The sequence below is a fragment of the Planococcus citri genome, chromosome 5 (assembly GCF_950023065.1).
Source record: "Planococcus citri chromosome 5, ihPlaCitr1.1, whole genome shotgun sequence".
Lineage (NCBI taxonomy): Eukaryota > Metazoa > Arthropoda > Insecta > Hemiptera > Pseudococcidae > Planococcus > Planococcus citri.
Window position 1 is genome coordinate 45,378,812 of NC_088681.1, and position 27,727 is coordinate 45,406,538.

Consider the following 27,727-nt stretch of genomic DNA (forward strand, 5'->3'; position numbering starts at 1 on the left):
ATCAAAAGTTAGCAAATGACATGTGTAATACAGTGAGTGCGTTGAAATGAAAAAATAAAAAAATATCGCCTACTTTTGCAATGCAAAAGTCGATTTTCAAATTTTCAAATTGCAATTTTCTCCACGATTTGTGGACCAAATTGTACCAAAATTTTACCATTGATAGAGAACCCCCTGAAGTATAAGTGGCACAAATTTCAGCTTCATCCGTGCAATAGTCTTCTCACAGCGCCCTCTCAAAGTGTCACTAATCAAATAGTGCTTTGCGATTACCCCACTCTACCTTACTGATTTTGAAAACTTGGATTTTCATATTCATGTGACAGTTTCTGAAATTTTCGAAACAGATTTTTTCCGAAGAGCTCGGTTTTCAGTCAAGAGAAAACAAAAAATGCAAAATTACAAATCTAAAATATTATTGTCAGATTTTCGTGCCCACTCCTGTGGCAACTCTTGAATCCAAAAATTACGGTAACAAGTTTTTCTCATGAGGGGGTAGGGAGAGCGGTTGGAAACCAATGGAAATTGATGAGTTGTCTTTTTTTTTTTTTTTTTTTGTATACATTGGGCCAAATTATAACTCTAATCTGCTAAAAATCTGATGATTTGCATTGCATTTACGAGTAGGTAACTACAGTGATTTTTTCAGGTAAATTTTTACACTCATTTCGCTCATGGCTCCGACCTGAGTTATCTATATCCAAGATAGATCAATTTTTAAAATTCCTAATTTTGGCATTTAATGAGCATGAAAAGTGAGAAAAATTTTAAAATTTTTGGTGAAAATTTCACCCGACTCATTTTTCTTGAGTTCAACATTTTGAAAACTTAATCTTATTTTTTTTTCAGTTCAGGTTGTCACTTAGTGTCTTTAGTACTTGCATTATCGGTGCATTTAGGACTTCAGAAAAGTTTAAAGTTCATTTTTGTCAAGTTCAGACGTTTGTTAATAATGGCAAAAAAACCATTACAAATGATGTGGTTTTGGATTAAAAATGTTAAATTTTCGACATTTAGTATTTTATAAAAATGCCTTTCAAGAGGTGATAGGTGATGATGAAGAGCTAGGTATTAAATTTTTTTACTGTTCAAATCTAGAATCCGCATTCGATTTTTTACCTACATATATTTTTTTGTTCCATACTCGAGCGTTAAAAAAACTTCAAGTTAAATACACCTACATATCTACTTGCTGCAACAACATAATTTGATGAGTTAACGAACGACACGCTCGTATTCGGATAATCCTGAATCATGCATTAACGTCCATATTATCACAATATATTGGCATTTCGCGGAAAATCTACAAGTTATTATCGACATAAAGCATATTGACGACGCCAACGCTGATACACACGTAAAAGCCAAAACAGCAACGTGTATGCTGATACATCATAGTTAAAGTCACCCCGTTCCCTGCATTCGCATCCGTTTCCTATTAAAACTTCTCGAAAACGACACATACTCGTCGTAGTTCGCGCGATTCGCGAACACTTCTCGCGTTATCATTCAATTTTAACACGTCGACTTTTTTTCCCTCGCATCTAAACGTGAATTATATCTGCACACGACACGAGTTTCCCACGCTTCTTACAAATATTCACCCTGTTTCATCGTTATTAACGTAGCAGCAGCGTTGTCAAAACGTGCGAAATTTCATCCCAGCTTCTTATTTATTACATTTGCTGAAATGTCAAGCCTGCTCGTAAACAGTTACTCGTACGTTGGTATTGGAAAATCAACACGGAGTCGAGTTTCGTCATCATTCTTCTTCACCATATCACATCATCAGCGTCTCCAACACCTCCTCCTGGCGCAGAACTCCCCTACTGCTTTTATCATATTTTATACGTAAGATGGATACATGAAACGAGAACGACTTCGAGTAGCAACTTTACTTACATAGAAAAATATGTATGTGCGAGATTTTGGCATCTTGATTCAGTCTTCTCAATATCGAGAGCGAAATTTTCGTAAGGTTTTTTCCCAGCAGGAAAAATTACACTATAAGGAGTACATCGTGTTGAATTGCTTTTTTCTTTTTAGAAGTAGAGAAGGAGGAAGAGGATGTTTTGTAGATTGCGTTCGATATTCAATATGCTTGATATGTAGGTACTTCATGTACATGACTATAATACTGGCTGCAAACTTGCAAGGCTTCCAAAGAAGACTCGGATGCTGCGTACAAATTACTACAGTGTACGTGTGAAAGTTTGCCTGGCTTGTTCGGTTTCAAGGTTGCAGACAGCTACCTTCACTCAGACGTTGTGATGTAATTACGTAGTATGCTGTCCTTCAGAAAAATAATTGGGATTAATTTTCTTGAAGTGTACGAGGTTCTCAAGGACTTTTCCATGCATAGGAAAAAAATGTGAAAATCAATTTCATTGTCTGAGGATGAATTTTACGCTTTCCAGTTTTAATATTGAAAAAATTCACAAAAACAAAAAACCGATAATTTTTCTAGAGATAGAAACAGGTAGGTGGGTCATTCCACGTCAAATCGGCAGATTTATGCACGACCCTATTGACAATTTTACTAGCAGAATGCTAGCATTAGTAGCACCCACCTAGCATAAGTAGCAGGAAACTAGCATGATACTAGCGTTATGCTAGCATGAAATGAACTAGCATAACATGCTAGCAAAATGCCAGCTTATTACTAGCATGATACAAACTAGCAAGAAGTATGTTAGCAATGAGCTAGCTACATGCTAGCAACATAACTACCGAATGAAGCTAGCATTTCCCGCTAGCAAAATGCTATCATATATCTAGTATGAGATGAGCTAGCACAATGCATGCTAGCAATATGCTAGTAAAACCCTTGCCCCTTAATTACCAAGTGATGCTAGCAGTTTATACTAGCATGCTGCTATCATATTGCTAGCAATGGGGTGAGCTAGCAAAATGTATGCGAGCAATGTGCTAGTCAAACCATTGCCTCATAATTACCTAGTAATGCCTGTTGTCCCTGCTAGCATGATGCTATCATATTGCTAATGTGAGATTATCTAGCAAAATGTATGCCAGGGATATGCTAGTTAAAAACCAGCACCATAATTATCGAGTGATCCCAGCAGCTTCTGCTAGCAAAATTCTACCATAATACTAGCCTGAGATGAGCTAGCACAATGTATGCTAGCAACATGCTAGTTATATCCTAGCATCATAATTACCGAGCGATGCTGGCAGTTTCTCCTAGCATAAAGCTACCATGTTGCTAGCATGATATGAGCTAGTAAAAAGTACACTAGCCATACACTAGTTAATCCTAGCAGAATAATTATCTTATCAACAATTTTACTAGCAGAATGCTAGCAATCAGGGCTGGTGGAACGGAACAGAACGGAACAAATAAACGGAACAATAAACAAATCAGGAAAAAATCTTATTCAGAACGGAACAGAACGGAACGGAACAGAACAGAACAAAATGAACAAAACCAGAACAGAACAAATAAGATAACGAAGTGTTCTTGAACAGAACAGAACAGAACAAAACAAAACAGAAAAAAAAATGGAACGGAACAGAACAGAACAAATTTCAGCTTTCCAAATTCCATCTTCATTTGGTAAAATTTAGTGGAAATTTCGATTCTCAAAAGGTAAAGGTCAATAATCTGCTGGAAGGTTGCAGAAAATGCAGAATTGCTCAAAATGGCTGAAAATCATTTTCAATTGATTCGGCGGGACAAGATTACTTATAAGAGCACATTCCAAATTCTGGTTTTCTAGATAAATTTTCAGAATTTTGTAAAATTTTGATTTTTTTCTCATTTTGGGACCAAATTTGAGTTTTAAAAAATTAAATTCATCTAAAAATGAGAAACAAAATGCACTTCAGTTTTTGAAATTTTCAGAATTTCGGATGGTGTCAAATTTTGCATGTTAATTTGTTCATTCGATGATTTGATCTAGCTTTGTCCAGTTCAATTCAAAAAAATTTCTGCCAGGTAGGATACCCCCCCCCCCCTTTGTTAAAACGGAACGGAACAGAACAGAACAAACGGAACGGAACAGAACAGAACAGAACAAATGGAACGGAACGGAACGGAACAGAACAGAACAAATGGAACGGAACAGAACGGAACAAAAACATGATGAGCAAAACGGAACAGAACAGTAAAAATGCGAAGTGATTTGTTCATGAACGGAACGGAACAAAACGATCGTTTCGGTCACCAGCCCTGCTAGCAATAGTAGCAGAATACTAGCACGGTGCTAGCATGGAATCAACTAGCAGTTTACCAGTTAGAATGGTGTTAGCACTTAGCACTTTGCCACCAGACATTTTATTGGAAAATTCATCCTAGCATAGAACTGGTATGATGCTAGCATGAGGTGAACTAGCAAAAGACAGGCCAGCAATTTGCTGGTTACATGCTAGCAGCATAACCACCGAGTAAAGCTAGCAGTCACTACTAGCATATTGCTAGTGCATTGCTAGCACCCTGTAATGGTGCTAGCATGCCGTGAACTAGCAAAAGGCATGCTAGCAATCTGCTAGTTACATGCTAGAAATACAATCACGGGTAAACTTGCACTAGTCTACTGCTAGCGCTATTCTAACCTTGGTAAAGCTAGCAGTCAAAGTACTATAGCATGGTGCTTGATTTTTGTTAAAAGACTTCTTATCCAGGTGCTAGCAGTCAAGTGCTAGCATAATGCTAGCAAATTGCTAGCGTTGTTCTTTATAGTGATACACTTAACTTCTCTTAGATGAAGTATGTAGTCAAGTCGAATATAAGCTCAATACAGTTTCCTGTTTAAATTAAGAAGAGTGAAGTTGGCAAACTAATCACTCAGTTTATACTAGCACAAGATGCTAGTGCAATGCTAGTTCTAAACTAGCATTGTAGGGCAAATGCCCATTTTTGGATATTTTTGGGAAACGTACCATAATTAAAAATACCCTATTCTTTTATAAGGAAATTAATGCACTTCTAGCATTATACCTATTTTACACATGCTAGCATATGCTAGCGAAAAGCTAGCAAGATCATGCTAGCACCAGTAGCACCATTTTGAACACCTGCACTAGCATATCTGCTAGCAAACTGACGCTAGCATAATGCTAGTCTCCCTGCTAGAATTATGCCAATTGTATGCCAGCATATGCTAGAAATATGCTAGCATGACTATGCTAGCACCAATGGCACCATTTTGAACACCTGTACTAGCCTATCTGCTAGCAAACCATCGCTAGCATAATGCTAGAAAAATGCTGCTAGTGTGGTGCTAGTACCATTTTCCTAGCATTATGCTGGCAACAGTTTGCTAGCAGATATGCTAGGAAAGGTGTTCAAAATGGTGCAACCAGTGCTAGCATGGCCATGCTAGCACTGTTGCTAGCATTCTGCCACTTGAAATTGTCAATAGGGGAGGAGTCTTCGATCTGTTTTAAAATCAGATCATGTTTAAAGATCATCAAATGATGACGAATGAGACGCAAAACCAGACATTTTTTCGATTTTTTTTTTTTTTGGCTGAGCTGTAGGGTTTCAAAGTTTTTCAAAATAGCCGGAAATGGAAAATTTCAGTTGCAAATTGCTCCGGTTGTACGTGGTGTAGAATTTTGAACAGGAGGGAAATTTTTTTCAAATGTTCATCTACACATTGTTAATTATCTCAAAAATGCAAAAATTTTCATTTTTTAGGTTTCTGATGGTATTTTTGCAATAAATGCCAAACTTGTATTTTTTTTCGAAAATAAAAAAAAATGCCAGTCCAATTTTTTCATATGTTATTCTACATGAAAAGGACTAAAACTGAGAATTTTTTCAGCATTTTTACTTGCCGAAATCATAGTTATATTTAAATTATAATTTTTTAAATGAATTTGTTTAGGTTTTTGAAAGTGGCAACACTGATTTTGACATCATTTGTTTACAAATTAAAATTAATCCCATTTTACCAACTAGACTATATTCTAACCCTCAAAAAAGTGATTCTGTAAATCAAATCGGGGGAGTGAAATGTTTTGCGCGGAAAGTAGGCTTACGGACGAGCTCTTGCTAAAAACCCAATGTCCCCAGCGCTGGACCCGCTTTTTTTCGAGATTGGGGCCCAAATGGGGCCGATTTTGGGTCCGTAAATCATTTGAGGGGAGTGTGGGGACATTGCATTTTTGGATAGTGTTGGTATCGTAGATGAAAAATATGCAATGTCCCCAACCCCCCACCCGCTTAATTTAGGCTCACCCCCCTTTCAAAATTTTGACTTTCCAATAAAAATTTATTAAAATACGAGAAATCAACATTTTTGGATGAAATTTTGTATACTAACTAATGAAGGCATGAAGAAATCATATCCGCTGAGTTTTGGTTTTTGCAAGCCCCAGTTGGGGCTGCAGGAGCACCCCCACCTCCAATTTTGAAGTTGGGGCAAATCGTCGATGTTGGAGTCGTTTTCATATGAAACGACCATGCTGATGACGAATATCAAGTCAGATTTGAGACTACACCACTCAGTATTTGGAATGAGAAGATAATACATGTGAAAATGCAATGAAAAACTGAAGGAATTGTTAGTAGAATTTCAACGGTACCTACATACATTCTGCTCGAACAAGCTGTTGAAAGCGATTTTATGATAGGTATTCATTCTAGACGCTATTACAAAGAAATTCAGCTCCTGTGACCTTTTATCATCTTCCCCCTTTTCCGAGGGCCCATCCAAAATATTACAAACTCGCATATTGTCTTCCCTATGGCCCCCACAAAAAAATCCAATAATTTTATTAGAGTGCTACCTACATGAGCACTTTTTTGTTTTATCATAATTCAACTCGTCTGAAATGGAATTACCAAATAGATTTAGTCATTCTCCCGAATCCGAACTCCAGAACGAACATTTTCCAGATGGGATATTTCCTGAATTCTTTGTTTACTGAAATCCCAAAAATTTCTCTTTTAAAAAATTAGTGTCGACACTTTTTTATCTTCTGTTCAAAAAACTAGTTAATTTTCGAAATGAGATCTTTACACTCTTTGGAGGAACAAGAATTCGCAACTTTTTCAAAATACTTAAGTACAAAAAAATCTGTGAAGATGTAGTGACATATCGATTGTTACTAATTCTAAGGTAAGTAGGTATGTACTAAGCTCGAAAATTTACTCATTTTTCCGATCTGGTCCTTATGACCTCTCCCTCCTCCTCCACTAGAATGTAGATTTTCCCAAATATCTTCAAATCCTCAAAAAATTGAAAAAATGCAGTGTTGCAAGAGTGGAGTAAGAGTAGGAGTAAGGAGTGCAAGGAGTGAGAATTTTTGAAAGGAGTAGGAGTGGAGTTGGAGTGTTGTCAAATCAAAACTCCTTACTCCTCTTTTTTCTTCTAATTTTGTGACTAAATTACATCAAAATGTTGCTGTTACTCACGTATTTTCATTATTTTCAATTTTTTTAGTTGTTTATTTTACTGTTTTTCTCATTATTATCATCAATGATACTATTTTATCAATTATTGATATACTTTTACCATCTTACACCTTTAATTTATGGATATAATCAATCACTCAATATCTGTAGAGTCAAAATTCCTGAAAAATAATGAAAAACAATGGGAGTAAGGAGTGGAGTAGGAGTGGAGTAAGAGTGTTGACATTTCCTTTGGAGTGAGTAAGGAGTGAGAGTAGTGCTGAAACCACCACTCTTGCAACACTGAAAAAATGACACGTGGGAACGTCATTTGTTTGGTTTCTGAGGATTTTGAGTTTGAATATTCACTAATTTTTTTTTTCAAGTTGCAAGTTGTCTCCCCTCAATGCCCACCCACCTCACACATTTTGAAAAATGTGCAAGAAATTGGGAAATGAAAAAAAAATGTCCAAAAGCTCACAAAAGCTCACTGAGATGAAAATGAAAATAATTTTAGTTCTTATAGTGGTGTAAAAATTTTCAAGACTAAAGTCGAAACAATTTTTTTCTCGTTGAATTCTCAATCTTTAACCAAAAAATAGTTGCGGATCTCCCCCTTTGGACCAAATTTTGCTATTTTATTTTGCTCTCAAAGAATTCGCAAAAGAATCTTGAAAAGTGAGCATCAAAAAAAATGCAAAAAAACCAATGTTTTTCAAGCTACTTCTGTTCGTAGAAGAGAAACGCGAGTACCAATCGTTTCGATCTAACCGCCATTCGACTCCTGATAAAATTTACTTATAAATCATCTCTTGAAAAAAAAAAACAAAAATCCATTGTGAAAATGTCCGGACTCTGGAGGTTTATTAATTTCTATTTTTCTCAAAATCACTCATACAGCCAAAATCGCATTCAAGGCGATACTGGCAGAAGTAGCTTGAAAAACGTTGATTATTTTTGGATTTTTTTGATCTCACTTTTAAGATTATTTTGCGAGTTTCTCTGGAGCAAAATGAGATAGCGAAATTCAGTCAAAAAGGGGAGTTCCGCAACTAAATTTCAATTATTTTAATGCCCCATTTATTGAATTTTGATTAAAGATTGAGATATCAGCGAGAAAAAACGCGTTTTTCGGCTTTAGTCTAACAATTTTCACCCCACTGTAGTTTCCGCATATCCCGGACGAACCGTACGTTCTAGCAAAGAATTCGATTCTCCACAATTACGTTGATATGGAATTGAAATTAAATGTCGTAAGAAAATTTCACACAGTCAAAATTGTAGAGAATTTAATTCTCTTTCAGATTACTGCCATCAGATTTTTGCCAAGATGCACAATTCGTTTGGTATTTATGCCGAAAACTACAAAACTAAAAAATTTCTCGTTTTTATTTCAGTGAGCTTTTGTAATTTTTTTTTGGCTCGAACACATCGAAAATTTCTTGAAGGATGGGGCTTTCATCAACTATAATTTTTTGAAAAAATGTTTTCACAGTGTTCTTGTATCGAGGTTTTAAAAAACAGTGTAATGGTGAGATTTTGCCGATTTATGAAACTGACGTTATGTCTTGTTCACTGATCTGTTTTTTTGTTATCGTTTTTTCGAATTTTGTATTCATTTGTATTTTTTCCATTCGTTGATTTTTTGTTACCATTCAGCATTGTTCTTATTACAAATTCGACAAAATATTCCGTCATTCGTTCATTTTTGTTCAGTTTTTCATTGCATTTTCACATGTATTATCTTCTCATTCCAAATACTGAGTGATGTAGTCTCAAATCTGACTTGATATTCGTCATCAGCATGGTTGTTTCATATGAAAACGACTCCAACATCGACGATTTGCCCCAACTTCAAAATTGGAGGTGGGGGTGCTCCTGCAGCCCCAACTGGGGCTTGCAAAAACCAAAACTCAGCGGATATGATTTCTTCATGCCTTCATTAGTTAGTATACAAAATTTCATCCAAAAATGTTGATTTCTCGTATTTTAATAAATTTTTATTGGAAAGTCAAAATTTTGAAAGGGGGGTGAGCCTAAATTAAGCGGGTGGGGGGTTGGGGACATTGCATATTTTTCATCTACGATACCAACACTATCCAAAAATGCAATGTCCCCACACTCCCCTCAAATGATTTACGGACCCAAAATTGGCCCCATTTGGGCCCCAATCTCGAAAAAAAGCGGGTCCAGCGCTGGGGACATTGGGTTTTTAGCAAGAGCTCGTCCGTAAGCCTACTTTCCGCGCAAAACATTTCACTCCCCCGATTTGATTTACAGAATCACTTTTTTGAGGGTTAGAATATAGTCTAAACCATTCTAATTCACGAACACACTACTTTTGCATAGATTTTTTCAACTCAACTACAAAAAAGGTCATCAGAATTTTACTCTGAAAAATTCACCCTTTCTCGCATCAACCTAGTTTCAATATCTACGCATATTTAATCGTCACCGAGTCCGAACTCGATTCTCGTTTGATACAACTTCGGCAGAAATACAATTTAATTAAGGCTATTCAGGAAATAGACCCAATTCCAAAACTCTCAATAGTCAACTCGATTCGTCCTGCTGAAAACCGCTCTTTATCCGGAAAAAATTTCAATTCTGTTACACTTTGGTAGATAAGTTGGTTCTCTCAGTCGCACAGCAAAGAACGAACGAACGTTAACTTCATAGCGAGATATTGTCACGGCTGCGTTGATTTCTTAAATAACCCTAATCCGTGAAATTCGTCCGCAAGAAGGCAAAATAATCGTACCTATTTTGCATTACACTTTGCATTACAAATTCAACGTGGGCGTTATCGCAGCAACATGGTTGCTCGCAAAATGAAATACTAATAGTAATTTTGTATACGACGACGACGACATAAGCAAATAACGTTCAACGTGAATGAAACGTCGTCTTCAATTTTTCTTTTTTCACTTCTTTCCCTTCTTGTTACCTACCCTGTGACTTTCTCGCGTTTTATTCACGTCAGTCCGCAGTGGAGAGCTAATTTCGCGCAATAACTCGGTCAACGTAAAAAAAATTACGCTTATAGGATTCCTTTTCGTAATTTTCAACAGAAATGACTTTAAAAGAAATTTTTTCTATTCGGAATATTTTTTATAAGCAGAAAAAAAAAACATTTGGTGTGGGAAAATATAATGATAAAAACTTCGTTTGACGAGTTTTAGTGGGAAGATCATCAAAGGTAGTCTGCAACGAAGGAGCAGACAGAATAAGCAATTTCATTTCACATTTTTTCGTAGTGTGGCTTGTGATGCTTGTGCTATACGCAAATGAAAAGATGTCTGTTGAAATTCCAAATACATCGTATAAATAATATTTTTCAGTGTTCCGATTAGGTAATTATTCAACTTCGTAAATTAGGTAGGTTCCGTATACCTATTGCAAAATTAAGTAGTAACCAACTAATGATAAGTACCTATTACTAAGGTACATACCTACCCATACGTATCGATGTAAGTGGGACGTCAACCCAATGTATGATAAATCCAACTTCATGTGGAAACTCTCCAAACTAGACCAGTGCTAAATCGCTGAATAATACTTGCAATTTCAATAGCTATACTGAAGTGGGAAGTTAGGTGGGTGTGGGTACTATTGAAAATGTTCTTCACTGAAGGTATTTACACGAATTGTGAACTATTAATGGCAATAAACGCGGTTAATGCAGTTACCAATACATTTAACTGTTTCTACGTATCCCTAGTACCCACTATAAAAGGCGTTGTTACATTGCGAGTTCGCAATTATCATTGCTAATTTCATTTATTACGTTATTCGATATCGTGACGCCAGTAGTAATGCTGGCGCAATTACACCTCCAAAATAATCCCTGTATTCGATAAATACGGTAAAATATGTAAATGAAAAGTTTCCAAAATAACTACATACCTATAGGTACCTAGGTATGTATTTGTTTTGTAAGCAAGGTACGAGTATAAAGCTACTCGTAAGGAAATCGTTCGAGGTGTTAAGCTCAAGTTTCAGCATAAGTTGGTTTTTAGTGGAAAGGGAGGCAGATACGTTTAAATACACTGATAATTATTAAAATATTTGCTCAGTTAGTTATGAATTTTCCATTTTCTAAAGATTTTTTGTCGAAAGTACCACTCTCTATGATTATGAGTACCTTCTTTGAAAATTTGATTTTTTTTTACGTATCCGTTGAAAAAGTTGAAAAACCCCTTTCACTCATCGATGAAATAAACTTGACACAAAAAAACTAAAATTCTGAGGGAATTGAAAAAATAAACGAATTTTAATTTTATGGCTACGAGTATAGTTCTCATCAACTTTTTCATGAAATAAATTACGTCTGAAAGAGGTCAAAATAAGACAACTGAATAAATTAAAACTTTTTTTGATGTTAGGAATTGAAAATTTAATTTTTTCAAATTTTGATTTTTTTTCTGGTGAGTTCATTTCATCAAGTGAAAGGGTTGTTTCAACTTTTTCATCGGATACGTAAAAATAGGGTTTAAATGGGTCAACTTCACCAATCAAAACTTTTTTTCATGTTTTAAATCAAAAAAATCACATTTTTTCGCAAACTTCAATTTTTTAAAATCGACTTTACGAATTCATGCCATCTAGATTTTTTAATAAGTTGTTGAGTATAAAAAGTTGTCTATAACGTATTGAAATTTTTCGAGCTAATTTTTTGTTCGAAAAAAAGTGGCAACACTGATTTTTATAACATCACCAAAAAGCTTTTCAAAACCCCTAACTGATGGAAAAAGTTTCATTTTGGTAGATATAGCGGTTATAGAGTAATTCACTGATGAATAATGGATGATATTTTAATTGCACTGAAAATTTGACACCCTCTAGCAGCCTTTAAAAAAGGGAAATATTTAATCGAACGACAAAAAAGGTGGTTTGAACGACAGGCAAGTCTTACGACAATAAGATAGGTAAAAGGCTAGTCACTGGAGGGGTTTGAAATATTCAAATACATAGAAAGCAACTACATTGTCCTCAATGAAGAAGTAAAAGCTCCGACCAACATCCATCGCAACATGCTACGCAGCTTCTCTATCTACATACACAACCAACCGCTCCCCTCCCCTAAATCCTAAGCTCAACATGTAATTCAACATAATTTTTTATCTATTTGTTCTCGTATGTACTTCGCATTTTTACTTGTATTATTCTTGCTTTATGCCTGATGATGGTACGACCACATACTGAAACGGCCGTCGCATGTTTTATAATGTGTAATACAATGTTTTGTGTACAAGTTATTTTTCTTCTATTTATATTGACAATAAGAGGGGTATTAACGACAAATTAGGTGCTAAAAACAGAAGTTTTTAAACCACTAAACAGGTCGTCATCACAACTATTTTTGTTTATGAATCACGACTACTTCTCCCGACAGATATTAGTGTTCGAACGACAAAGTATGATTTTCAGCGACAACTACAACTATACTTGGGTACCTATAGTGTTTAAACTGCACATAATTGGTACAATGGAATATAATGAAGTTGTGATTCAAAACTGTCTACATTTTGCTACTTCTCCAGATGTGTCTTTAAAGGAGTGGATCTCTGGGTATCAATGGGCTGCTCAAAACAAAAAAGTGATTCAAATTCCAGGCGATTCCAGTGCTGCTTCCTTTTTTTCACCACCTTGATAGCACAGCCAAACACTCAATTACTCCCAAATTGATCAAAACCATCAAATCTGCAGACAAACATTGGAAAACTTTTGACAAATTCCTCAAACTCACGCATGGAATTTGGAAAATCAGCATTGTATCAAACAATTTGGAATTATCAGCTTGCTCATGCCCTTATTTCATGAAAGAACAACATGTAAACATGTACTTGGAATGCAAAGTTGTCGAAAATGGGTTCAGGCTCCCCCCCCCCCGAGGTGAAATCCATTCCCTTCTGCCAAAAACGCAAGCGTGGGAGACCAGCTAAATCCAAAAGAGCACTATTGCTGCAATGAAACTTTTTTTTTTCTATCAATTTGCAAATGTTTAGTGCGTGTAGTCTCTTTTTAATTGTATAAATTACTGTTTTTTAATCATAAAATTAGTCATTCCTAGGTACTATTGTGTCGTGAATTTCGCTTATCCGGTTGTCGTGTAAAATAATTATTTGTCGTTGAATGCATTTTTTTACCGTGCAATATTTATAATGCCTGTCGTTGAAGTAATTTTTTTGTCGTGTTTTTTGTGGGCCGTGGTATTTAGTTTTTCTGTCACTTAACCCCCTTATTTTTGTCATGCATTCTCCCTTTTTTGTCGTAACGATAAATCATACCCTTCAAAAAAAGGCTAAATGGCTGCGATTTGGACCATTGGTCATCCCATTGAAAGGCCTTTCCACAGGAAAAATTTCAAAAAAATCGCCGATCCCCCCCCTACCACTTCTTGGTCGAATTGATGTGGAATGCCCCTCGAGTGTATAAGGATACCTATCTTATCAAATTCCTTGACAAAATTAACCTGAAATCTTGAGGAACTTTGAGAATTTTTAGTTTTTTAAATGTGTAATTTTTGTGAGTAGGAACTGTTCACTATTTTTTTCCGAATTTTGATATATTCGTTGTCTCTTTTTGAGAGCATAACATTTCAACAAAAAATAATAATAATAAACAAAGACTCGAATTCTCCTGTTCTCAACATTTGAGTACGCCCTTGAGAGGTAATAGGAGTGTTTTAGGTTACGTTAATTAACATCTAAAATTATTTTTTGGGAAACACGTACTACGTATATCCCCAGCTATCCTCAGCTTTGTACGAGTACCTATTTGAGTTTTTACGTATTTCATGAGGGAAGGGTGAGAAGGGCAGGACAAGGCAAACTTGTGTTTTTTCCTCTCTATTTGAAAAAAAAGGAACACGGATACGTGTAAGCCAAATATTTGAATTGGCGTTGGTTTGTTTTTTAGGGTTTAGCCCTCCGGGTTCTACTTGTAAGTTTAGGTCGTTAAAGTGTAAATTAAATGAAAAACGAGTCTGTGCGCGTGAAAATTTTCAGACGCTTAACGAAAGTAAACATAAATCAAGCATTTTTTTTCTCGTCGTGTTTTCTGCGGTATATAGTGTGGTACACCATACTTCTGCTGTATCGTCCGAGGCGAAGAAAAATGATTATCGAATTACGACTACCTACTACCTAAAGAAGGTGGAATTTCTTTCATTTTGGCACGTCGGTCGTCCTCATTCACGTCCTGGTTGTTGTTGTTGTTTCTGTCGTGCTAGCGTGAGTAAAAAAAAAAAGAAAAAAAAAATGTGAAAGAAATAGGGCGAATGTAACCGAAACAGACGAGGCGAATAAAAAAAGAACGCTATACGTTTTAATTTCGAACGTAATTTTCGAGCGGCTGACTCGCGAAATTGATGGACGGAAACGGTACAAGCTGGATTTTAAAAAACGCATTAAAGTCTGAAATTTTTTCTTCAACCAAGGTCAACGCGAATTACGCGAGAGTTGGCGTTTCAGGCGCTTTTTCGATGTAATAAAACTTTACATAGTGAGGAATATTCCACCGTGCAGAAGGAGGAGTTGGAGGGCGAATAGGTGTAAAAAAATCTAATGCTGAGGCAGAGATGGGATGTCGACAAGGACGAGAGTGTCAAAGTGTATCTACGCGAAATATGGTATTTTTGGGGCGTGTTTGAATGAAAAGTGCTACTATTACGAAGAAGAGCAATATCTATAGAAGTTGCTGAAGAGTGTCGTTAAAACATTTTTTTTTCATCGTGTTTCTGCGTTATTTTTTTTTCATTTTTTTTTTTCGTAAGTCTCTCATTTTAGTGGCCTTTTGATATTGCTTATGGTTTATGAAGTTATTTTTATAAAGCTAAAAAACAATTTTCGATATTAAACTTACCAACGACGCTTAAATGGAAGGTAATGCCGACCGGTGGCGTGGTGCCGACTTGACACTGGTAAATTCCGGTATCATTTATTTGCGTTTGCTGTATACGTAGGACCCAGTCGTTGCCTGGGAATCGATGCACTGTCGAGAAACGCTTATCACGGCTGTACGTATTTGTACCGAGTGTTAATAAATGCAAGTCGCGATGCCTCAGCCAAGATATCTGTAAACAGAAATTATTATACAGGATTAGAACAACCATAGAAGTATGTATATCTACATATCGTCGTTATACGTGATAATCGATATCAAAGTCACGTTGAAGTCGTTGGGTCATGCAAATATAAGTATTAGATAGGTATATGAAGTACCCATGATCGAGTTGACTGCTATGTGCAAAATGTTGTAAGTATAGCTTAAGTGTTTTTTACTCGTACGTGTTGGGTATAATTTCATGTGCAGCTGCAACTATCGGTAAGTATATTGATGTTATTTGGCAAACGTATACTCAAGATAAGATGAACGAGAATATGTACAAACCCTATTGACAATTTCAAGTGGCAGAATGCTAGCAACAGTGCTAGCATGACCATGCTAGCACGGGTTGCACCATTTTGAACACCTTTCCTAGCATATCTGCTAGCAAACTGTTGCCAGCACAATGCTAGGAAAATGGTACCAGCACCACGCTAGCAGCATTTTTCTAGCATTATGCTAGCAATGGTTTGCTAGCAGATATGCTAGTACAGGTGTTCAAAATGGTGCCATTGGTGCTAGCATAGTCATGCTAGCATACAATTGGCATAATTCTAGCAGGGAGACTAGCATTATGCTAGCGTCAGTTTGCTAGCAGATATGCTAGTACAGGTGTTCAAAATGGTGCTACTGGTGCTAGCATGATATTGCTAGCTTTTTGCTAGCATATGCTAGCATGTGTTTAATAATTATGTTTAATGCTAGAAGTGCATTAATTTCCTTATAAAAGAATAGGGTATTTTTAATTATGGTATACGTTTCCCAAAAATATCCAAAAATGGGCAACTGCCCTACAATGCTAGTTTACAACTAGCATTGCACTAGCATCTTGTGCTAGTATAAACTGAGTGCTTAGTTTGCCAACTTCACTCTTCTTAATTTAAACAGGAAACTGTATTGAGCTTATATTCGACTTGACTACATACTTCATCTAAGAGAAGTTAAGTGTATCATGGTAAAGAAAACGCTAGCAATTTGCTAGCATTATGCTAGCACTTGACTGCTAGCACCTGGATAAGAAGTCTTTTAACAAAAATCCAGCACCATGCTAGTACTTTGACTGCTAGCTTTACCAAGGTTAGAATAGCGCTAGCAGTAGACTAGTGCAAGTTTACCTGTGATTGTATTTCTAGCATGTATCTAGCAGATTGCTAGCATGCCTTTTGCTAGTTCACCTCATGCTAGCACCATTACAGGGTGCTAGCAATGCACTAGCAATATGCTAGTAGTGACTGCTAGCTTTACTCGGTGGTTATGCTGCTAGCATGTAACTAGCAAATTGCTGGCCTGTCTTTTGCTAGTTCACCGCATGCTAGCATCATACCAGTTCTATGCTAGGATGAATTTTCCAAAAAAATGTCTGCTGGCAAAGTGCTAAGTGCTAACACCATTCCAACTGGTAATCTGCTAGTTGGTTCCATGCTAGCACCGTGCTAGTAATCTGCTACTAATGCTAGCATTCTGCTAGTAAAATTGTTGGTTGGATAAATATTCTGCTAGGATTAACTAGTGTATGGCTACTGGCTAGTGTACTTTTTACTAGCTCATATCATGCTAGCAACATGGTAGCTTTATGCTAGGAGAAACTGCCAGCATCGCTCGGTAATTATGATGCTAGGATATAACTAGCATGTTGCTAGCATACATTGTGCTAGCTCATCTCAGGCTAGTACTATGGTAGAATTTTGCTAGCAGGAGCTGCTGCGATCGCTCGATAATTATGGTGCTGGGTTTTAACTAGCATATCCCTAGCATGCATTTTGCTAGATAATCTCACATTAGCAATATGATAGCATCATGCTAGCAGGGACAACTGGCATTACTAGGTAATTATGGTGCAAGGGTTTGACTAGCACATTGCTCGCATACATTTTGCTAGCTCACCCCTTGCTAGCGATATGATAGCATCATGCTAGTATGAACTGCTAGCATCACTTGGTAATTAAGGGGCAAGGGCTTAACTAGCATATTGCTAGCATGCATTGTGCTAGCTCATCTCATACTAGATACATGATAGCATTTTGCTAGCGGAAAATGCTAGCTTCATTCGGTAGTTATGTTGCTAGCATGTAGCTAGCTCATTGCTAACATAATTCTTGCTAGTTTGTATCATGCTAGTAATAAGCTGGCATTTTGCTAGCATGTTATGCTAGTTCATTTCATGCTAGCATAACGCTAGTATCATGCTAGTTTCCTGCTACTCATGCTAGGTGGGTGCTACTAATGCTAGCATTCCAGTGCCGGTTTTAAGGGGGGGATTTGGGTGATAATCCCCCCAAGAGGCCAATTTTTTTGAAAAAAATTTTGATGCTATAAAGTGGGAATTTTCTAAGCATTTTTGCGCTCTTGTTTCACTGAGATGGATGCCGATTACAAACCGATGTTCATTTATTTCATCTTTTTTGAGAAAAAGAAGGCTTTTTTTTCTTCTCAAGCCCACATTATAGGTACATTCGTACACGATTTACTTTGAATAATACTTTGCAGGCGAATTTCAGTCATTGAGGTCCCTCCTTTTAAAAATTAAATAGGTAAATAAATGACATATTTATTCAGTGGCGTGGCCAGGGAGTGAAGGGGGCCATTGTCCTCCCTTGCGAACGAAAATTTGAAATAAAACATGCAAAAGTGAACATTTTTTTTGTTGTTCGGACCTATTTTTTTAAAAAATTTTCGCTCTCGCTTCGCTCGAGCAGTAATTTACCTTCATTTTCATAATATAATCACCACACATCACGATAGGTTTCCAGAAAATGACTCCTAATTTCAATTTTTCATGCCTAAAAATATGGTTTTGTCTCCTCCTTGAGAAAATTCTGACTATTCCACTGTTTTTATTTGATTTCTGCTCTCTGAGAAGCTAAATTTTACCCCCCCCCCCCCCCAACCCAAAAAAATGAGACGGCAAAATTGTTTGGTTCTGACCCAATTATCCCCCTCCAAGGAAAAATCCTGGCACCGGTACTGTAGCATTCTGCTAGTAAAATTGTCAATAGGGAAGAATACAAATGAAATTGAATATTTAAAGATCTCGACTTCTGTGTGCTGAAGGTCATTTTTGAATTTTTCTGAATTTTTTTAAAATTAAATTTTTTAAAATAGGTATTATGTTTGATTTTTTTAAAGGGGGCCCCAGTCACAACATCTCGTGGGTGGGGCAAGTTTATTTAGTAATATATGAGTACAATTATCTTTTACGCTAAGGTTTCTAAAGTAATTACTCTACTCAAAACAAACTTATTTGATATGCTATACACAATAAAGGAATATCTTAACATAACCTATAACTAGTCAAGGAAAACTACAGTCAGTGCTTAATGCTAATTACACTTGCACCCATACTTACTTGACTGGAACTCCATTGCCTTCAGGAACTATGTACAATGGCCAGGCTCTTCCGCCCTCTTGATCCGTGTAAAGGCCCAGCCTTGGAGGCTTCTTCACTCTTGTAACAGGGCCTTCAAGTGCCTACCTCTGTTCTTCTCTCCACAACTGTTCAACTGCTTCTCTCAAATAGCTCAAGTGTGACTTGTCACTGGGGTTCAGAGGTAACTCAGGTCTACTGTCTGCAAATCTGAAGCATTCTGTAAATGTATTATGCGCTGCTGTCTCGGTGGGATGTCCGCATCTACAATAAGGGCTATCTTTTCTATTTATCGAGTGAAGGAATTTGCTAAAGCACCCCTTGCCACTGAGGCCTTGGTCGTCGTCGTCATCGTTTCCTTATAAGCGGTAGGCCTATTGGCCTGTCTGCTGCGGTGTGGAACCTGTTGAGGATGAGCCTGAGGTATCCGTGAGTTTCCTCCTTGGTCTCCCTCTGCTTCTCTTCCCCGTTGGTGTGTATTGGAGGACCTGTTTTGGTGATCTTGTTTCCTCCATCCTTTTGACATGATTTCTCCAATCTTTCCTATACTGTTTTATCTTCTTCATGACTGGCTTCACTCCGAGATCTGCTGTTATTTTCTCAGATGGGACTCTGTCTCTGAGAGTCACCCCTGCCGTTCTCCTCATGAACTTCATCTCTGCTGCCGTTATTCTTCTTTGATCAGATTTCTTCAGTGCCCATACCTGAGGCCTTGGGCAGCCCAGAAGTCTAAATCTTAGTGTAGATCCACCTTCTTTCTTTCTGCAATGGAGGTGAATAGTTTCCTTGTCCATAGTCCATGCTGTGACTTCTACCACATTTCATTCCATTTGTTCAAGGCTCGATCCTGGATTATAGTAACAGCGTCATGCAACTCTTCTTCCTGGAGATATGGGGTTCTTTTACAGGCAAGCCACTTCAAAGCTCTAACTTCTATGCTGATTTTCAATGGCATTGAGCCAGCTATTGCAGTTGCAGCCAAATAAAGTTGGGTATAAATTGACCGTCCTGTCAGAGGTCAAATTGGTGATCAAAGATGAAAGTTATGAAAAATTTATGCAATCAAGTTTGTAATTGACTTTTAACTCAATTCTTCAATGATCATCATTATTTGGGTTGGATAAAAATTTCTCCCAGAAACAAGCGCTTATTTACTTAGAAGGATTCTGAGATAAAAATGAGAAATTTCACACTTGCTATAGGGTCAATGTCAATTTGACCAAAAATAATGCGATTTTGAAAATCACGTCTTTTGATTTGGCTCAAACTTTTTTTTGCAATGTTTACCCACCCAATAAGTAAGTAACTCGCAATCAGTTTGGTCCGAGCCTCCTCAGGGGGTAGGGAGGCTTCAATAATTTTCACATTGTCTTGAGGTACTCAACTTTAGCACCGCATACCTCCATAGCTATGCTATGATACTTTGATCAAAACTGTTTTCATAGTTTGATACGGAATTGCACTTTGAACTTTTTGAGCATTTTAAAATTTTCCAAAGTTGAAAGTTGAACTTTCAAATTTGAAGATCAAATTTCAAAATGGCACAGTGAGTGGGAGCTACTATAAAAAAATGCTGAACGATTTTTCATAGATGTATATTTCGATGTTTTTTAGAAATATTCAATTTTGGAGGTGAGATCTTTCAAAGGGAAAGGATCACCCCCTCCACCAAATTTGAGCAAAACTTTCAAAAAAAATATGGGGCATGTGATATATCGAATTGTATGTTTTTGGTGACGCTGAACACGACATGGCGTTAGACTTTTGATTGGACCCATCCATGGCTCTCATCACCTCCCCAAATGGGGTAAAAGTAAAAAAAATGATTTCATTTGTGTGATACATGAAAAAGTATTTTTTCGATATCGCTGAACACGAATATAGCCTTAGTTTTTCGAATTGGTGGCCCTCTCCTCATTAGTTGTAGCGCAGTTTTCGAAAAAATTGCCAGTTCCCGATGAAGGAGACGCTCACGCTCAAATTGGACTCCAGATTCGTACTCAGACATGGGGGGGTTTCTGCAACGTAGAAAATTATTTCCGGTGTCATATTCTTGCAATGGAGCTTTTTTTTTTTTACCCGAAATTGTCCCATTTTTGAGCTCAAAAATGAACCAAAAAAAGGTCGTTGAACTTTACATTTTTAATGACGTTTTTCTGACTAATTTTCAATCGCTGAGCACGAAATTACATACTTGAGAGACTGAAAAAATGTTTTTTCTTGAAAATACCAAAATCGAGTTCTTCCAACATAATTTTTTTATAAGATCTTCTCATTTGTTTTCAACTTTTGGTGGTTCTCATCAATGTTTTACTTTTAGCTAGAGAAGTGGGGGGGGGGGGGTAAAATTTTCAAGAAATTTTGAAAATAAAAACGAACTATTCCTTGAAGAAATTCAAGTATTTGCAAAAAAAAAATCACAAAAAAATGAAATAAGGAACACTCTATCCATCCCTGCTTTCCTAAATCCATCTGGCCCTCATTTTTATAAATAGGTAAATATTCCAACACGTCTCCTTATTCACACATCTGTTTAACCTAGAAACACATTTGTCCAGAAATACGACACGAATCACACTCAAAAAGAACCCAACAGCATTTTCCAATCGATAATATTCCAAAAAGCTTTTTTTTTCACCATGTCTTCTTGCCCACACTCACACGCACGCAACAAGAAAACAAAATCGGAAATAAACGAGGGTAAAAAGATTTAAGGCTTATCATCGTTGAAATGGAAATAATAAACGAACCAGACCCACGTATAGCGGTCACTTTTCTATACGTAAATCCGACTCCGTCACTTATAAAGATCCCAATACTTACACGCTTAACTTGGCCTTTTATTACGGTTTGATGTTAGTAAAAAAAGATACACCGTAGGATGAGGAAGAGAGAGACAGGCTGAAAAAAGGTGGATAAATTTGTACAAAAATCCCTATACAAACGTTATACCGCATAAATGCGTACCTTCTACTACAATAATCTGGCCCATATAAACAAATATTACTACATTAAAGGATTACCCGTCACATATTTGTCCTTGGTAGCTTGAACGTACGTTTGTAAAATGTGTACGAGGGATGTGAAGTTTTGCCAGAGTGGAAAAGATATCCTCAGCTACACATATCTACTTCTAAAAAGCATTTGATGAATTATAGTACAGACTATTTCGTATGGTAGTCGAGCTCTATATGTAAGTAAACGATGAAGTACATAAACGTATATACCTTGGAGATAGTGATGGGGTATCCCGTATATGTATATGGGGTGTGGTAGTTGATGACGACTACACCATCGTGGCCAGGAATTTAATTGCTACGGCGAGAATGACGTAATTGCACAATTTCACGCGTTAGCAGCGAAAATCTACACTGGAGAATAAGAAATGTAACACAAGCAGGCAATTTAATTGCTAATTACCTCATCATTTTCATTGGTATTTAAGTAAACGAAGCTGCGGCGCTGGTGGTTTAAACGTTAATGTTATTGGCACCTTATTTCCTACAGGCTGGTTTTCGTGCCCGGAATCGAATGTTACTTCGTATATGTATGTATAGACGACGAAAGAAAAACTATATTTATGCGAATGGGTACTTTACAAATGAGATAACATAGAGAATGTTCACGCTCGTGTCCATGTTAGAAAAGTTTCGATCCTTTTTCGATGGTTCAGCCTGCTTGTTCGTCGGCTCGTTCTGCAATTTCTAGTGCTCGATCGGCGTATTTCATTAGGTATCTTTTGTCGTTTGCTAACGTCAATCTTTTATGGTAGGCGGTGACATTGACGAGGGTTATTTTTACTACACTATGCTGTGTTTATCTGCCTACCTTATATATCTGTGTAGTACGTGTATCGAGATACCTACGTAGCAATTAACGATCGTTTGTAGTCGTTTGGTGCTGCTCGTCGAAGGTATATTTGACGATAGGATATTGCAGTCGGTTCGACCGCTTCACAATAACGCCAGCGTGTAAATTGTAAAAGGTCCTTGGAAAAGTTCATCGAACATGAAAACTATTTATCTCTTTTAGCCAGCAGAAACGTAACGAACCAACCGAGCAGCCTGAGAAGCGACGACGAACCGAATGAAATATATTACATGTTGTTTGACAAGTCGACTGCACGTATAAAAATGATGTTTTGTATGATTTTACCAGCTAAGAAGTTCGTAAGTATACGATGATGTAGAAAGAAGCAAAAGTTGATTTCATTGCTTCTTTTTAAATTTGCTTTTACTGAGTGTTATTTACGAGTTGCATGATTCTTTTTCTGCGTTTAAATATCATCTACTTATAAGTTTCTTTTTAGTCGAATTTTTGTTCAAAGGTCGATTCTATTGCAGCTGATTTCAGCAATATTTATAACAGGGAACCTTTTAAACTGGAATTCAGTGATTTGAACGAAACCCAGAAGGATCAAAAATAAAGAGCATGTTCTAAAATACTGGAAACCAAAATTTCAAATACAAAAGATCATTTTTAAATTTTTGGTGAATTTTTAGACGATTTTCAAGCTTTTCCATGAAACATGTGCAATGTGAAGAATAAATTCAACTCTCACACATCCGCGACTACTATAGATTTGGACCATTCTAGAGCTTCTAGTGATTTTTCAACTCTCCAGAAACTTTGAATTCCCCTAGAAAGGCCAAAAATTAACTTCAGGACCTGTAACTTTGGTCACATTCAACCGTTTTAGTTGATTATCGCAAAATTCCAGGATGGCAGTTCCAAAGGAAATTTTTGACCAATTTGTGAATTCCAGATCATTCTTTTTTAAACCGTACAAAATTATATCGAAAGAGCAGACAAACTCATCACTTCTCAAAATTTCAAGTGCCAAAGTGCCTTTTACGATTTTTAGTGAATTTTCAAAACTAAAATTTTGACCAAAAATGCAGGGAAAAATCAAAATTTTACCAAATTGGCCTAGAAAGCTGAAATTTGGGATATACCCTATTTTCGACCTGCCAAATCGGCTGGAAACTGTTTCAAACCGTTTTGAGCAGTTCTAGAGCCTCCAGCAGATTTTTGAAACTCGAAATTCCCACAAAATCTCATCAAATGGAGTTGGACAGCCGACTTCAGTTGGATTTTAAGTCGCTTTGGAGCTTCCAGCGACTTTTTGAAAATTACATGGAGTCTCCACCAGATTTTTGAAATTTGAAATTTTCACAATATTTTATCAAAATAATGGGTGTTAGCAAGTCGAAATGAACTCAGCAAACCAATTTCAATACGATATGAAGTCGACTGCATGGTGGTTTCAAGTGGTTTTGAAGCTTCCAGCTACTTTTTTTGAAATTTCAATTTTTCTAAAAACGCCATGAAACCTTTCAGAAAGTCGCTGGAGGCTCCAAAATGACTTGAACCCGCCTGAAATCGTCTTCAGAGGGTGTTAAAATTGGACTGCAGAATGAATTTCGGTTTTCCAACTCCATTTGATAAAATTTTGTGGGAACTTCGAGTTTCAAAAATCTGCTGGAGGCTCCAGAACTGCTCAAAACGGATTTAAACAAGTTCCAATCGATTCGGCAGGTCAAAAATAGGATAATCATCTCCTAAATTTCAGCTTTCTCGGTTAGTAAAATTTTGATTTTTTCCCACATTTTTGGCCAAAATTTGATTTTTGAAAATTCACTTCCAAGTAGGGCCTCTTTTTTTTGAGAGCAAGGGCTAAAAATGTTCCTTGGGACTTCCCCTTTAAGAAAAAAATCTGCCCTGAAGGATAGGGGAGGGGGGTTGCAATAAATCCTTATGCAGGCCCCCGACTATTATTTACAGAAATTCTCGCTATTCAACAACATTTTTAAAGATTTTCATTTGAAGAAATAAAATAAAATGAAATGGTACCTAGTACCCAAAATCCTCGCTTTCTTGACATAAATAGCCAAACAGTATCACTTTTTAGCCAATAATCTTCCAAAAGTCTTGCTTTTTGTTATGATTGTCAACGTCTTGTTTTTTTGAACAATTCTCGTTTTTTTTTCAAAAATTTGAACAAGATTTCGATTTTTAGCTTTTTGACATTTAAATCCAAAATATTTCAATTTGTATCTACCTAATAGGTATATTCTGTGTTTTTTTTTTAATGGATTATAACGATTTTCTCGATCGTTTCGTTTTGTCACTTTTTTGGTGACCAAGGTTACCTCCCCATTTTTTTTTTTTTTTTTAGAAGAATTGGATACAAGACCTGATTTTCAAAAAACAAAAAAACAAAAATTGAGAAGAACTGAAATTTTGAGCCAAATACTCACAACCCAGAAAACCTATCCTTCCACCTCTTCCCACATTTAACTTCCGTCCAAGTAAATTTCATCACCACAGATCACGCAGAGCAAAAAAATAAACATAGGCATTTCACTAGGGTCTGCTCGTCGAGAGTATAAGTTATACTGCCTATAAAATAGATCGACGGGTATTAAAGGATCCAAATAAATATTCATTACTCGTAGAATTTGAAAAGATCTTGGCCATTCCATTAACTATGTAAAGTTTGCCTTCGTTAAAATACCGCTTATCCTCTTCCGACGCCGATGGTTGAAAATTGTTTCAATTCTTGCGGAAGTAATACATTACGAAAGTTGAAATACGCGTCTCAATATGGTCGTCGTAGTCGTCAATTTTCCCTACCCCTACCTTCTTCCCCATCCAAACTCTCTCTGTTTCTCTTTCACTCACTCACTCACTCACTCATTCACTCATGTACTTATGCCCAGCTATCAACTATACGCCATCGTGTTCGATTGGTTGAAAAATTATTTATTATTTATTAGTTTAATTATGGGCGACGGATTGAATTTTTACACCATTCTGTAATACCTAAAGCTCTCAATTTATTTGATGATTTACGACAAGCTCGTTGTGGAGTCGAGTTGCGGTATGAATACGTAATTTTTCTATCATAGTACCTATACAAACTTTAAAGCTCGCACCAGGAAAGAACTCCATGTAGTCGAGTTTTCGAGAGAAACTCTTACTCCTGCATTTTTTGTTTCGATTATTAAATTATGTAGGTACAACTAATCGAAAAAACTGATCAATTCAAAAAACTCGAGAGCACGTACAATTTGTGGCAAAAATAGAATTTTTGAAATTTCTCATAATTATTCTACATCTTCAAGCATAACGAGTAAAATACGAAATTTCGAATTTATCTCAAAGTACTTTTAATGAGGATCAGTGTTGATAAACTGGATCGCATTTCGAATGAAAGTTTACCTACACTTCACGATGATAAACGATTCAACGTTCAGATTTAATGACCTTTTAAAATAAGCCTAGGCAACGGTACAATTCAAATTACACGTCATACGACGCAAGTTGGCAAGCAAGACGAAGCGTGCGTTAATTTTCCAACTTGCCGAGTTATTTTTACGGCGAACTGATTATGCAAATTTATTAACACGACAGCTCTACTATAAATTACGAGATCGCAGGCGTCGACTTATATGCAGCCGAGTGAACGTACATATGACACGGTTAGGTTACCTGGTGGAAAAAAACACCGTCTCAAGGCTAAAGCTGGTGTTTTAAAACAAACCTCGATATAACTACATTACGGATTACCTACAAGATATTTTTTCTATTTTTTTCACTCGAAGGAACCATATTTTCTTACAATTTGACAGTTTAAATTACCCATAGATAGTATTGAGCAGTTTCGGACGATCGAGTAATCGATTAATAGTCCCAATCAATTAATTTTGATTTTGATTTATTTTTGAAGAGCTTTGTTCCAGCTATCGTGAATATTTTGAAATTTTCTGAAGCAGATTCGTGATTATTTCTTATTTTTAAAATACTTTTTGGCAACAAAATCAACAGTCCACAATTTTTTCGAAAGAGATGAGAGCGACGAAAACGCCATTTTTTGAAAGCTTGTGGACTACCGAAGGAAACTTGGTTCGATGAATCTACTTTGGTTTTTCGTAAACTCAAAATTTTATTACCTATGTGAATTTTTGTGGAAGTATTTGTGAACCTGTTTCGAAGACATTGGATCAACATTCAAGAAATCATTTTTGAAAGAATTCGAATGAAAAATGTTCTAATATATCCAATTTTGCCACAAACAAATAAAATTCGACTCTTATGTAACATTCCACTCAATACGACTTTTATTTCTCGCGAAACGATGTTGTGCGATGCCCATGAGAACGTTTGTGTTTTTTTTTTTTTTTTTTTTTTTTTCAAAGATGAGTGAAAATGTTGGTTTTTGCGAAAAAGATACGAAGACGAGAATAGTGAAAAAGCTTCTGCAGAAGAATAATATATTGCTCAAAAGTTAATATACATATATATTTCATCGGTGTATTTATGCAAATATGGGGAAAAAGAGAAGAAAAAAACGTGTACTTTTCTTTAAATATCGCACCGCGTCGAAACGTACTGTACATGGAACACAGAAGCTGTAAAAATATGGCCCAAATACGACCATATATCATTGATATTTTTCACACATTCGCCGCACGTTTTAATCTAAAATTTAAAATAATACTTTGCAACTTTACGAGCGATGATTTTCTATGTGTTGTTTTTTTTTCTTCCTTTTATTCGTAGAGATTTTTTTATTTTTATTTTATAGTATTCGAAAATGTACATGTTGACTCGACTGTTATACTGCGAGTAGCTGAAACTGTTGATTGTTTTTCAGCCATTTACCTAACTTATTTTTTGGTTGGGACTGGGTAGAAATTAATTCGTTACACGAGCTACATTGTTTGTATCCAATTGATTTCGATGAACGAAAACGATACCATATTATAGTCTGTGGTAAATATAATAGTTGTTAAATTGTCGAGGATGTAAAACGTTGAAACTTTTTGAAAGAATTTTATTACAACTTGGTATTTTACATAACGTGGTATTATGACGAATTTTTATTACAG

General features: G+C 36.3%; 1 protein-coding gene across 1 annotated transcript in view; it reads right to left on the reverse strand.

Moving 5' to 3' along the window:
• LOC135849145 (zwei Ig domain protein zig-8-like) overlaps window positions 1-27,727 on the reverse strand; it is a 385,619-nt gene that overhangs the window by 135,332 nt on the left and 222,560 nt on the right. Inside the window, exon 3 of the mRNA XM_065369413.1 lies at window positions 15,227-15,437. Within this exon, the coding sequence (XP_065225485.1) occupies window positions 15,227-15,437 (211 nt within the window). The remainder of the gene's footprint in view (window positions 1-15,226; window positions 15,438-27,727) is intronic.